The 12,421-nt window shown below is 43.3% G+C and overlaps 1 protein-coding gene across 3 annotated transcripts in view; it reads left to right on the top strand.

Annotated features, from left to right (window-relative positions):
• Positions 1 to 12,421, top strand: part of SLC2A11 (solute carrier family 2 member 11) — a 405,158-nt gene that overhangs the window by 301,073 nt on the left and 91,664 nt on the right. Inside the window, exon 1 of one of the 3 annotated variants that reach the window (XM_078667811.1) lies at positions 4,938 to 5,221. The exons of the other annotated variants lie outside the window; for them this stretch is intronic. Coding sequence (XP_078523937.1) covers positions 5,162 to 5,221 — 60 coding nt within the window. The 5' untranslated portion in view covers positions 4,938 to 5,161. Of the gene's footprint in view, positions 1 to 4,937; positions 5,222 to 12,421 lie in introns of those variants that run through there. 3 annotated transcript variants of the gene reach the window in all.

The following is a 12,421-nucleotide window of genomic DNA, read 5'->3' as shown; positions in this document are numbered from 1 at the left end:
GCTGGGGAGAGGCACTCCAAAAACTCACCCTGTGAAGTTTTGGGTGCATATATAGATACTATGAAAAATAAGCGGCCATCTAGGACCCTCTCTAGGGCCACATATCTGCCTTCTATGTCGATCAGGAGCCTACATCTTACGGAAAAAAACTCTGGGGCAACCCAAATCAAAACCCCAAAGGGCATATGTCGAGAAGCTCATACCATACACATGACGGTTCCATTGTTTACCAACTATTTCAAGTTACTCCTTAGTTAGGTGTGTCTCCTGAAAACATGCAAAGTGGACATGTCGGTGCCTAAGGCAAGCATATATTCTGTGCCTCTTGGCAGGGGTTACCATGCCTCGTGCATTCCAAGTCAAGGCGTTAAATGTGTTAGCTTTTTTATGCAGTCAAAGGACTGCAAATCTGACACTATCAACGGCACACACCCCCACCAGCCAAAGGGTAAAGAAAGAAAAGGAGAACAGTGAAACAAATATGATAAATATCTCCCAATCCCTTAAAGAGACTATCATATTTTCACAAGATGTTTGTTGCACAAATTACATGCCAAACATTGTAATGGTTTGGCTCTCCCTGCTAATCTTTTGGCTTGTCCTCCCGTGCTCCATAATAGGGAAGGATGGTTTTGCAATCTGAATGCTCACTGCTGACAGATGTGGTGGTCCAGACTTCATGCGTTTGAAACCTGACATGTAAGACTTGCGCTCAAGAGCGATGGCTGGCTAGACAGTCGGCAGGTGTTCCATCCACTCACTTCATACCCTCAACCCGCCCATCCTGACAATGATGCGACCCTGCCATCAGCCAGACAAATGCAGCACCCCGGCGGTGCTACCGAAGTATGATTTCAGCGTGCTGATCGACTTGGAACCCACCTTTATCCCCCGGGGCCTCCGCTGGCATCGCTACCTCTGTGAGCCTTCCTCTACGGCTGTCTCGCCCCATGCCAGCTTCATAACTAGCAACTGATCATACTGACCCGCTCACAACCTCTGTGATCATGTGGCACTCCAGCTCCAGGGGGGGACACCACTTTTGCTGCAGCACCACAGCTCTGAAACAGCTCGCTACCGCATATCGCCGGCTGAACAGCACCAAATAAGAAGCGGTCTCTTAAAACTGCTGCAAGCGGCGTACCTGCCCTGCTCTTTCACTCACAGATATTCACCCATTCCCAAATGTTTGACACCTTAATAATGAACTCTTGGAGGGTGACCTATCCATATCCAAAATTAGTGAAGTAATTCAACAATTCTTGCAAGAAAACAAAGAAGGTGACACCTCTGACTTGATTAGGTAGGACGCCCTGAAGGCCACTCTCAGAGGCACCTTAATTAATCTAGCTGCTACCAGAAACAAATCCCCGAATTAACGTCTCGATTGTATTGAGTCAGAAATAAAGTCTATAAATGAATCCATCAGGCACTCTGCAGGCTCTCAGGACATCCCTAAACTGCACAAACTACAATATGAGTACAACCAAATCTCAAGTATTAGAGCGCAGAAATGATTGGACATTGCCAATGCGGAAAAACCAACCACTAGAAACAAAGCCGGAAGGCCCTTGCTAACTATACAAAATACTCCAAAAACAAATGCATCACCATGGCTATCAAAAAGAAACCCAGCTCTACAGTCACCTCCCCACCTGAGATTCTGGAGGTCTTCCATAACTTCTACTCTGATATCTACACTTCAAACAATAAAATCAACCCAAAGACTGCGTTTTGTACCTCAACACCTGCTCACTTCCATCAGCCTCAGCAGATGACAGAGCCCGGCTGAACGCTCCAATCACTTCTGAAGAAATCTACTTGACTATTAAATCCCTCACGCCAGGTAAGGTTCCAGGCCCTGACGGCTACTCGGTGACTTTTTAGAAAAAATTCCCTGCTCTCCTATCAGAACCTCTAACTGCCCTGTTTCACTCTTATGCATACACCAGCCATGTCGCCGGCTCGCCCTCAGAGACCACAATAGTTATCTCAAAGGAAGGAAAGGACCCATTGGACGTCAAAAGCTACAGGCCGATATCGCTAATCAATATCAACTGTAAAATATATGCCAAAATCCGGACACAAAGACTAGATAAAGTAATACAAGAAATCATCGCCCCAACCCAACTGGATTTCTGAAAGGCAGGCTAGCTGCCGATAACATCGGAGTCTTCTGCCACACTCTTGAAAAAGCCCCGTCATCGTCCTCGCCCAACATGGCGATGGCTCTTGACGTGGAAAAAGCCTTTGATAAGGTCTCCTGGACCTACCTACAAGAGGCACTTTGCAAATTCCAACTATGCGACAACTTCATCTGAATGGTGATGAATCTCTACGCAACACCAGTGGCAAAAGTCAGGATAAATGCCTTCCTGTCCAACTCATTTCTTTTACCCAAGACACCAGACAGGGATGCCCCATCTCTCCCCTCCTTTTCGTATTAGTTATCGAACTTCTCTTATGCTCCCAAAAAGGAACTAAAACATCTAAGGTGTGAAATTTGAAATGGGAAGGCAACTTGTTGCATCCACGCCGACAACGTTCTAAGCTCTAAAAATGCAGACAAAGCTATCCCACACATTATAACTGAAATAAACTACTCTAGGGTATTTAGCAACACTCATAACCACACTGAAATGGAGATCTTCCCCATGAATATCCACTGTACCCCCACGATTCTTGGCGACTCTGGTCTGAACCCGAGGCACTCAAGTATTTAGGCATCTGGTTTGGCAAAGACCTCCATGTCTCAGCCTCAATCAATGAGGGTAAAACACTTTCCAAAATCAAAGACCTATTAGCCTCTTGGTCTCCCAAATACCTAACTTGGTGGGGCAGGGTGGACACACTGAAAATGAGGATAGCACCCCTAGTCAACTTTCTATCCAGCATGCTTCCCATAAACCTACATAGCCTTGTTCACTGCGTTAAAAAAGGGGGTTATTTTGAACTTCATATGGAAGTGGAACAGAGCTAGGATCGCCGGTCTGATCCTAAAACTGTTAGCTGGTGGTCTAATAAGACCACAGACTCCACCCCCCCCGCATGAAAATTTAATCTCAGCTACTCTCCCCCATACCGCTAAACTCCACGCTGACTGTTCACGGCCTCCAAAAACTAACAGTGGCCCATTCTTTTCCCATAATAGCAGATATGGAATCAGCTGTCTAAGAGTTAATAAAGCCCTGTACAACCGTCTCGCTGACTCTACCATTGCTTCTGTATGGCATAATCACAAAATTAAACTAGAAGGCAGAACCCTATTCCGGAAACAATGGGTCGAAAGAGGCTTTAACTCTATTGCAGACCTAGGTACAACACTAAATCCCATCCCATTTGCTGACTTGAGCGCACGCCATGAACTCCCCCGATTGAATTCTACAACTTCTTAAAACTTAAAAGAAGCATTAGGAGGCTCCAAAAATTGCACAATCCAGACCCTCTGAGGAAACTCAAAAGAATAGGCCATGTTGCTTCTCTCATCTATAAACCATTATACCCTCCAAGGCTACACCGCCTCAAAAATCTGCAAAAGAAAATGGTCTTCACATATTCCTGAAGACCTAATTTCATACTTCTCTGACTCTACTGGACGTAGCATTTGGCACTCTCCTTTTCTGTCTAAAACTACACTGGCAATTGCACAATCCAGATTTTGCCCGATGCACAATGGGACTCCATCCATAGTACACAAACTGGGGATCCTGCAATCAGACAAATGCTAGCACTGTGAGGCATCCCCCGGATCGCTTGAACATATATTCTTAACATGTAAACTGGTCCAACCGCTATGATCCAAAATACAACAAACCTTTCACGACATCTATAAAATTAAAATCACTCCACCCCTACTGACCGCAACACTTGGCCAAGTGGCACACCACCCTAACATTAACCTATCCCTGCATGACTCGCTTCTACTGGACCTTATGCTAATCCTAGGAACTTAAACAGTTATACTACAAAGAAAATCCACCAGAGAAATCCCCTTCAAGATGTGGTGGAACATTTTATGTGCCACTAGAAGCACTGATAAAATGATGTAATAAAAATGTATGCAACAGTACATGTTCGCGTGGCCTATGGAACACACTCTACCTTTATCTCCAAAAAGTGTATCCTCCATAGCCTTCGAATATCAGTGTGAATACCAAGTCCATTCGTCTTACGCCTTGCTGACCTACCTTCACCCACCCACACCACAAAACCTGGATTTATTGCTGCTTCTCCGCTTAACCAAACTGAGTGAGCTTAGGCAAAGATTTTATTTCATCAAACCTCTGTTTTCTTCACTATTGCCTATGAAAGCACTTTCAAATAATTGAGTTTAGAATATAAGCTGTACAAAATCCTATTGTGTGTGATTTTATAGACTAAAACGTTTCTCTATCTGTAAGAATCTGGGCCATATACAGTGTTCATACAACATCTGCCTTCCTCTTACTTCATTAAGAAAGTGTGGGCCAGCAGCAGTGATGGCCTTAAGTTGATATTTAAGACTATAACTTCTAATAACTACTTCTCAGTGCGTAATGGGATACGTTAATGTCAAAACGTCCACATTTTACTGACGTACACTTTTTTTTAATTCTGAAGAGACGTTATCATATTCGAGGGGTGTTTTCTGTATGGTTTACATAGCAAACATGTTCAAGGTTCAAGACTCCTGGCTTAGTTCGCCCTGTTAGTTTGCTGGCTCGCCCACCCCCTAAAAAAGAAATCCTTTAACATTTCTGAGGGACGGCAGAAGGGAGGCATTTAGCGCCATATAAAACCCATTTATTTATACTAGTATTGATGTTCGTTTTCTGCTGTTTTGTCCTGTTCTACTCCATCTCCCAACCCTGCTCTCTGATCCAGCCGGGCTGCTTCCACGGTCCCCTGCTCTATGGATAGGTTAGCCTCTCTTAGACCCGTTTCCATCCTCGAGTCCTCGTCATCTGCTCGCTGTTACTACCCCGCTCGGGCCCGTGTCTCCCTTCCGCCCCGTTTCACCTCTCGCTCGGTTCCTGCGAGGACAGGTGCAGCCGGTGGGGGCAACTCCCTCCCTGTGTCCCCGCCTCTGCACCACACGCGGCGCTGCCTCGCCGCTGGCTGCAGTCAGGCTCTTGCCGCTGCCGAGGCCTGCCTGCTCCGCTGTCAGGCTCGCAGCCCCGCCATGGACGAGGGGGAGGCCGACGAGGAAGAGGAAGGACCCGTGAACACCCACAGGCCGTGGGTAAGTGACGGCTCCATGTACCCATCGCCCCAGCCCCCTCTCTGTACCCCTTGCCGTCAGCACCCCTCGGTACCTCTTCACCCCGGCCGCCCCGTCACCCAAGGTAGCGGACCCTCCTCCCCAGGGGCGCACATTGATGACGTTTCCGGACCCCACCATCGGTCTCTTAAAAGGGGAGGATATTGGTTTTAATAATCACTGCTCATGTCATCCTCCTTTAACGTTTATATCCCCTCCACTTCTACAAAGGCACCAGGGCGTGCGTCTTCGTCGTCAAAATAGCGCGTTGTGTCGTATTCTTTTTGTTGAACCGTTAGCCGCAGAGTGACGCATTTCCGGTCAGTTGTCAGTTATCGAGGTTATTCCATCCCCCTGCCCGGCTTTCTACTTTTAAATGATTCATTGGTATGTGCAGGGATCAGCGAAAACCTCACGAAATGCTGTGTGATTACACTTGAAACTGAACAGATCTGAATGGTTGAGAACACAGCTAAATAGGATAAACTCCCCCGTCCTGTCCAGGATGCCATATCTGCTTTCCCTTCAGTACCCTTGAACTTGTCTGAGCCCGTAGGAATCCTTTTCAATGCTTGAGCTTTTTATGGTTTATTTGCAAGCCTCGCTTTAGAAGTTTCCTAAAGATATTTTTTGTTACATTGCTTACTGGTATGTATAAGGAAAATACTAATGCGCTATTACTACAAAATTGCTTATTCAAGATTGTCACCTTTTTTTTTGCTGAGAAAAATATTGCAACAAGAGTTTGTGGCACAGTAATGGCAGCTCCTTGTTGTAGTGTCTTCCTTAGCGCAGGAACATGAACATAATTACACCACACATGGAACTTTGGTATTACATGTCTATGTCCTAATTGTGTAACTGGAAAAATAACATTCTAATGCATGAATTCCATCCCCGCGCCCAAGCACATATGTCCCTGTTTTACGGAGTCTGTCAAGGACCAAAAGGGACCCATCTTCTCTAACTCACACAACATTACATCTGCATTGTTAAATAAAAATTACAAATAATATATATATATATATATACATATATATATATATATATACACACACACACACACAGGGGTGGCTCTAGGCTCATGGCGGCCTTGGGCAGGGAGCGTAGGTAGGGGGCACGGGAAGAGAGGGTCTGGGCGGGGCGGGGCAGAGCGCAGAGGCCAGTGAAGAGGTGGGGTCAGGGTGTTTGGAAGTAGAACAGAGCAGGAGGCCGCCAAATCCCTGCAAATGTGTATCCATCCTCAGAGGATTATTATATTAAGGATATATATTGGCGTGGTGGCCCCTGGGGTATGGTGGCCCTGTGCAGGTGCACAGCTTGCACATGCCTAAGGCCGCCCCTGATATATATATATATATCCACTATGTGCTTGTTTTCGCGTTCCAGGCGCTGCTTCCCGGCGCTGCTTCCCAGCCGTGCGGTATCCCGCGGTCGAGCAGACCGCCGTAAATTCAATAATCTCTTTCCAGTAAAGAAAAGAAGTTGGGTCGCACTCCAATACTTCTTAAAGCAAATCCATTTTGTTTTCAAAAAGACCTCCAAACACCAACGCGTTTCGATCTCCCACTGAGATCTTGATCACGGTACCGCCCTTCTTTTGCCATTAGTTTTTAAAGGTCATGAGGTACGCTACAACCCTCCCCCTTTATGGGCAAGGCACACTGGTTAATATAGTGCTATTTACAACAAACAGTGACAATAATAAATAAAACTTTAAAGTGGGTTGCTATTCAAACTTATATGTGAAATTAATTCAATTCTAATAACAAGTTTCTAATAATTACTGAGTTCATAGTAATTAAATTCATTCATGACTCAATCTCCATGTATTTTATAACGGATAACTCCAATTAGTCCATGTCTATCCTGTATGTTGTTGGCCAATTCATTTGTTTCCAAGAATCACCAAAAAACCTCAATGTCTTTGACACATAAATGCCTGCAGTGGCATAACAAATATTATCATCATTAGTCCAAACACAATTTTCATATTTTCCTAACCTTGATAATAAACCCAAAGTTTATAAGTCCAACCATTTGTTCAACATGTGTGATTTATCCTCATTATTAGAACTTGTTGTGCACTTAACTCAGTTCTAAAGATTTCCACAGCTAACTTGATGCTAAATTCGAGACATTACTGTTTTTCTCTGCCTGTTTTGCATGATGTCATTCCAGTTCCAAAAACTATTTACAAGTGTATATACATTTCCTCACTCTGATTCAGACCGTACGGAAACATTGTTCGTAGGCTGAGGATGTATCTGGATTCTTTCTTCCTCAGCATTAGTTCTCGGTTTCCTCCTCTCAGTGTTTTTTTTACTGTATCAATCCCATAGATTTTTAGATTTTTCCATTCGCTGTTATGATGAGACTCCATATGTTTGGCAACTGCATTGCTTCTATCCTGATGTATTGTTGCCCTCACGTGTTCCAAAATTCTCTTTTTTAGTTCATTCTTTGTGCTGCCCACATATTTTAGTTCGCAAGGGCATTGAATTACATAAACCACATATGGTGTTATACATGTGATTAACTCATCAATCTTCCAGATCTTACCATTTGCCAACATTATTTCCTGGATCGGTTTACATATTTGACAAACCTTACAGTTGAAGCATTTTTTGAAGCCTTTTCCTTTCAGCCATACTTTCTTTTCCTCTTTGAAAAAATGACTCTTTGTTAGGCGGTCTTTCAGATTTGGTGCAAATGGTAAGATCTGGAAGATTGATGAGTTAATCACATGTATAACACCATATGTGGTTTATGTAATTGAATGCCCTTGCGAACTAAAATATGTGGGCAGCACAAAGAATGAACTAAAAAAGAGAATTTTGGAACACGTGAGGGCAACAATACATCAGGATAGAAGCAATGCAGTTGCCAAACATATGGAGTCTCATCATAACAGCGAATGGAAAAATCTAAAAATCTATGGGATTGATACAGTAAAAAAAACCACTGAGAGGAGGAAACCGAGAACTAATGCTGAGGAAGAAAGAATCCAGATACATCCTCAGCCTACGAACAATGTTTCCGTACGGTCTGAATCAGAGTGAGGAAATGTATATACACTTGTAAATAGTTTTTGGAACTGGAATGACATCATGCAAAACAGGCAGAGAAAAAGAGTAATGTCTCGAATTTAGCATCAAGTTAGCTGTGGAAATCTTTAGAACTGAGTTAAGTGCACAACAAGTTCTAATAATGAGGATAAATCACACATGTTGAACAAATGGTTGGACGTATAAACTTTGGGTTTATTATCAAGGTTAGGAAAAAATGAAAATTGTGTTGGACTAATGATGATAATATTTGTTATGCCACTGCAGGCATTTATGTGTCAAAGACATTGAGGTTTTTTGGTGATTCTTGGAAACAAATGAATTGGCCAACAACATACAGGATAGACATGGACTAATTGGAGTTATCCGTTATAAAATACATGGAGATTGAGTCATGAATGAATTTAATTACTATGAACTCAGTAATTATTAGAAACTTGTTATTAGAATTGAATTAATTTCACATATAAGTTTGAATAGCAACCCACTTTAAAGTTTTATTTATTATTGTCACTGTTTGTTGTAAATAGCACTATATTAACCAGAGTGCCTTGCCCATAAAGGGGGAGGGTTGTAGCGTACCTCATGACCTTTAAAAACTAATGGCAAAAGAAGGGCGGTACCGTGATCAAGATCTCAGTGGGAGATCGAAACGCGTTGGTGTTTGGAGGTCTTTTTGAAAACAAAATGGATTTGCTTTAAGAAGTATTGGAGTGTGACCCAACTTCTTTTCTTTACTGGAAAGAGATTATTGAATATATATATATATATATATATATATATATATATATATATATATATATATATATGCATTAAACCTCCTGGCCACCGGATACTAGGCGGACCATTGCAGGTGCGGACCTCTTATGTATTCCTTTGAAATCACGGACCAACACAGGAATTTAAGGTGCAAGCCGTGTAAGTTTTTAATCTGACATTGCAAGACAAGTGTCTTCCCTGAATATATATTTATACATCACAACTCTTCAGTAAGTCGATTTGGTGCTCAAATCACTTGCCCAGATCTTGTCCTGTGAGGCTGTTGACAAGTGTCCATGACGGGCAACAGAGACATTGATACAGTTGTTGAGCTCTCTGACATCTGGACTTTGTGAATGTCAAGGCAGGTGCTTGAAATGCAAAGAAACTCACGTAATGGACTTTCCAGGACGGTGAGCAGTCACCATGTGTCCTTTACTAGTCACAACCCTCAATGAGTCAAGGAGCTTCATATTTGCTTTTCTGTTTGCTCCTAACAATGATATGGTCTCCTTTTTTTGAACACAGTGATTCAAGCACAGCAGTGTCTATCGGTATAGGTCTTCATTCTTCGTTTATGATATGAATCAGTAGCATGATGTGCATCAATGTCAAATGATCTTTCAACGTCCTTTGTGGTAACTTGGTTCCTATGGCTCCCAAAAACATTAAGATGGCCGGGTTTTCACCAGTGGTAGTATGGGGAGTTGACCTGTATGCACGAAGCGTAGACTGAAGAACTCATTTGAGGGCAAGCTTTTCTAACACAGCACACTTAATGGACTTCCTAAGGGTGTTCATGAACCACGCGACAATACCATTCACCTGTAGCCAGAGAAGTGTGTTTTCTGATACTTGACATTCAGATGAGTGAGAAAATCTTTTAAGTTCTCAACTATTAAAAGGTGGAGCATTTTCAGATTTCAAAATAAAAGGTACACCCCATGTTGCAAAAATACTTTCTAATCTCTCAGTGACGCTTTCGACACAACTGACAGGCCCTTGATTCCTTTTCAACTCTTTAATCAAGACGAGCGAACCACTCTCTGTCCTGTACAGCTCCACGATGTCCCTCATGTGCCAGCTCAATGACTTGTTTTCTCAGATTCTCAGGTATGATAATTCTCGCTCCTCTTAAGAGGATACCTTCTGGAAAGACTGAAAGCTTTTTCTGCACATTTTTGAATTTTTGGTATTCTACGTCATCATGAAGAGGTTGAGCATGCTTTCTCCACAATTGATGGGTAATGTCTTTGAGAATTTGCAAATTGCTGTCACTGCTTGTAGCAGCACTGATTTGTTCTACCGATATGGCAGCAGGTGTACTGGATTTGACGATGAAGTTACCATAAGTATCAGCCTCTTTAGAAGTGGTGCCATGACACAGTGAAAAATAACAGTATTTTTATATTTTCCTGGATGATGCACAATCGTATACAAATATTCCTGCATTTGCAACCGCACCTCTCAATGGGAGGGGGCATCTTGGCTTTACGACTGTAGAAAGTGGTTGCTCGGTGATAACCGTGAAATGCTTCCCATACAGGAACACATGAAAATGTTCACAAGCCCACACCACAGCTAGGCTTTCTTTTCAGGTTGTGAATATGCACTTTCTTTTGATGACAAACTCCTGCTAGCATAAGCCACGGTGCGTCTTGGTGCATTGGAATGTCCAGTGTGCTGGGCAAGGATGGTACCTAAATACACTGGGCTCGCATCAACAACAACCTCCGTCTGCAATTTTGGATCAAAGTATGCCATTTCAGTGGCATTCTCAATTGCATGTCTGATGTTCTTTAAGCTTTGTTTGCAGTCACATGACCATCGAAATGGAGCATTTTGTTTAGTTAAGTCTTTCAATGGAGCTTTCACGGAGGCAAAGTCACTTTTATGCCTTGAACAATAACTGGCCCTACAAAGGAAGGATCATAGTTACATCTTGTGGGGGAGTAGTGGATGACAAGGCTTGTACTTTACTTGAATCAGGAGTCATTCTCCTATTAGAAAAGGTATGACCAAAAAACGTGAGTTTTGTTTTATGAAACACACTTTTCTGCATTTAAAGTGAGACCTGTGTCAGCAAGTATACAACATACTTGAGTAAGAGCTTTGGGCCAGATGTATCAAGATACCCTTTTGCGATTCCCAAATAGCGATTTTTAAGGAATCGCTATTTGAGAATTGCAAAATGGTATGTATGTAGAAATTTGCTATTTTTTAGCGATTTCTTAAAATTCCTTAATTGTGATTAGCAAATTGCTAATCGCAATTAAGGAATAATTTCCCATTCATTTCTGTGGGCCAGGAGGCCCATAGGAATGAATGTGAAATTATTCTCAATTTGCGATTCGCAATTTGCTAATCTCAAATTGAGAATAATTTCAAGGGTGCAAGGGTGTCTTAAGGACACCCTGCTGCACCCCCTGAAATTGACATGTGTGCGCATATGGCGTACATACATGCCCTAAGGGCATGTATGAGCGTCACATGCCACCTTTACAAATTGCAAAAAGTGCATTTGTAAAAGAATTCGCAAATTACCACCAACTACAAGTTGGTGGTAATTTGCGATTTTTTAGTGTGAAATCGCAAAACTTTCTTGTTTCTTACATACCACTTAAGGAATCGCTTTTTGCGATTCCTCAAATGGTAGCGCAAAATGAAGGAATCGCAAATTTTGCGATTCCTTAATTTTGCGATGCGATTTTTTTCATACATCGTATTTTCCGTTTTTTTGTCGCAAACGCTGCTATTTTGCGATTCGCAGCGTTTGCGACAAAAAAACCGCTTGATACATCTGCCCCTTTTTAGGTCTCGGACAAGCAGCCCACGCAGTGGGCGGAGTCCGAGATTTTATGTTTTGCAGTATGGGGGCTTGAACCCGCCCCTCTTCTCCATTGGCTGGCCTCGTAAATGCTGGCCAGCCATTAGAGGAGAGGGGCGTCACTTGGTTCAGGCCCCGTCTTGAGCAGATTCGGGGGCGTGTTTTTTTGCAGTTTTTAATCAGTGACATCATCCGTCACTCAACTGCAAAAACACGCCCCCGAATCTGAAAATGGCCGTGTGTTTCTCAGAGGCATTTCTGCTTTGCCTCGGAGAAATGTGGTGGTGTTTCCGGAGCTGCTCGCCTCCCTTCCCTTCTGCTTTCAGGAGCTGCTCGGCTCCGCTTGCCTCCCCTCTTCCCTCTGCCCTCCTCCGTCACGCTCTCGCCTCCCCCCCTTTGCCGCAGCTCTCCTCCGTCACGCTCTGCGGTCCCCCGGCCCCAACCCCTCCCTCCCTCTCCAGCGGCCATGCTGCCTCAGCTTGTTTTACAATTCGATCACTTTCGCGATCGTTTGAAGTGCCGCTTGTA

The sequence above is a fragment of the Lissotriton helveticus genome, chromosome 11 (assembly GCF_964261635.1).
Source record: "Lissotriton helveticus chromosome 11, aLisHel1.1, whole genome shotgun sequence".
Taxonomy (NCBI): domain Eukaryota; kingdom Metazoa; phylum Chordata; class Amphibia; order Caudata; family Salamandridae; genus Lissotriton; species Lissotriton helveticus.
Note: the sequence above shows the minus strand (reverse complement) of the source record. Positions and strands in the feature narration are given on the sequence as shown.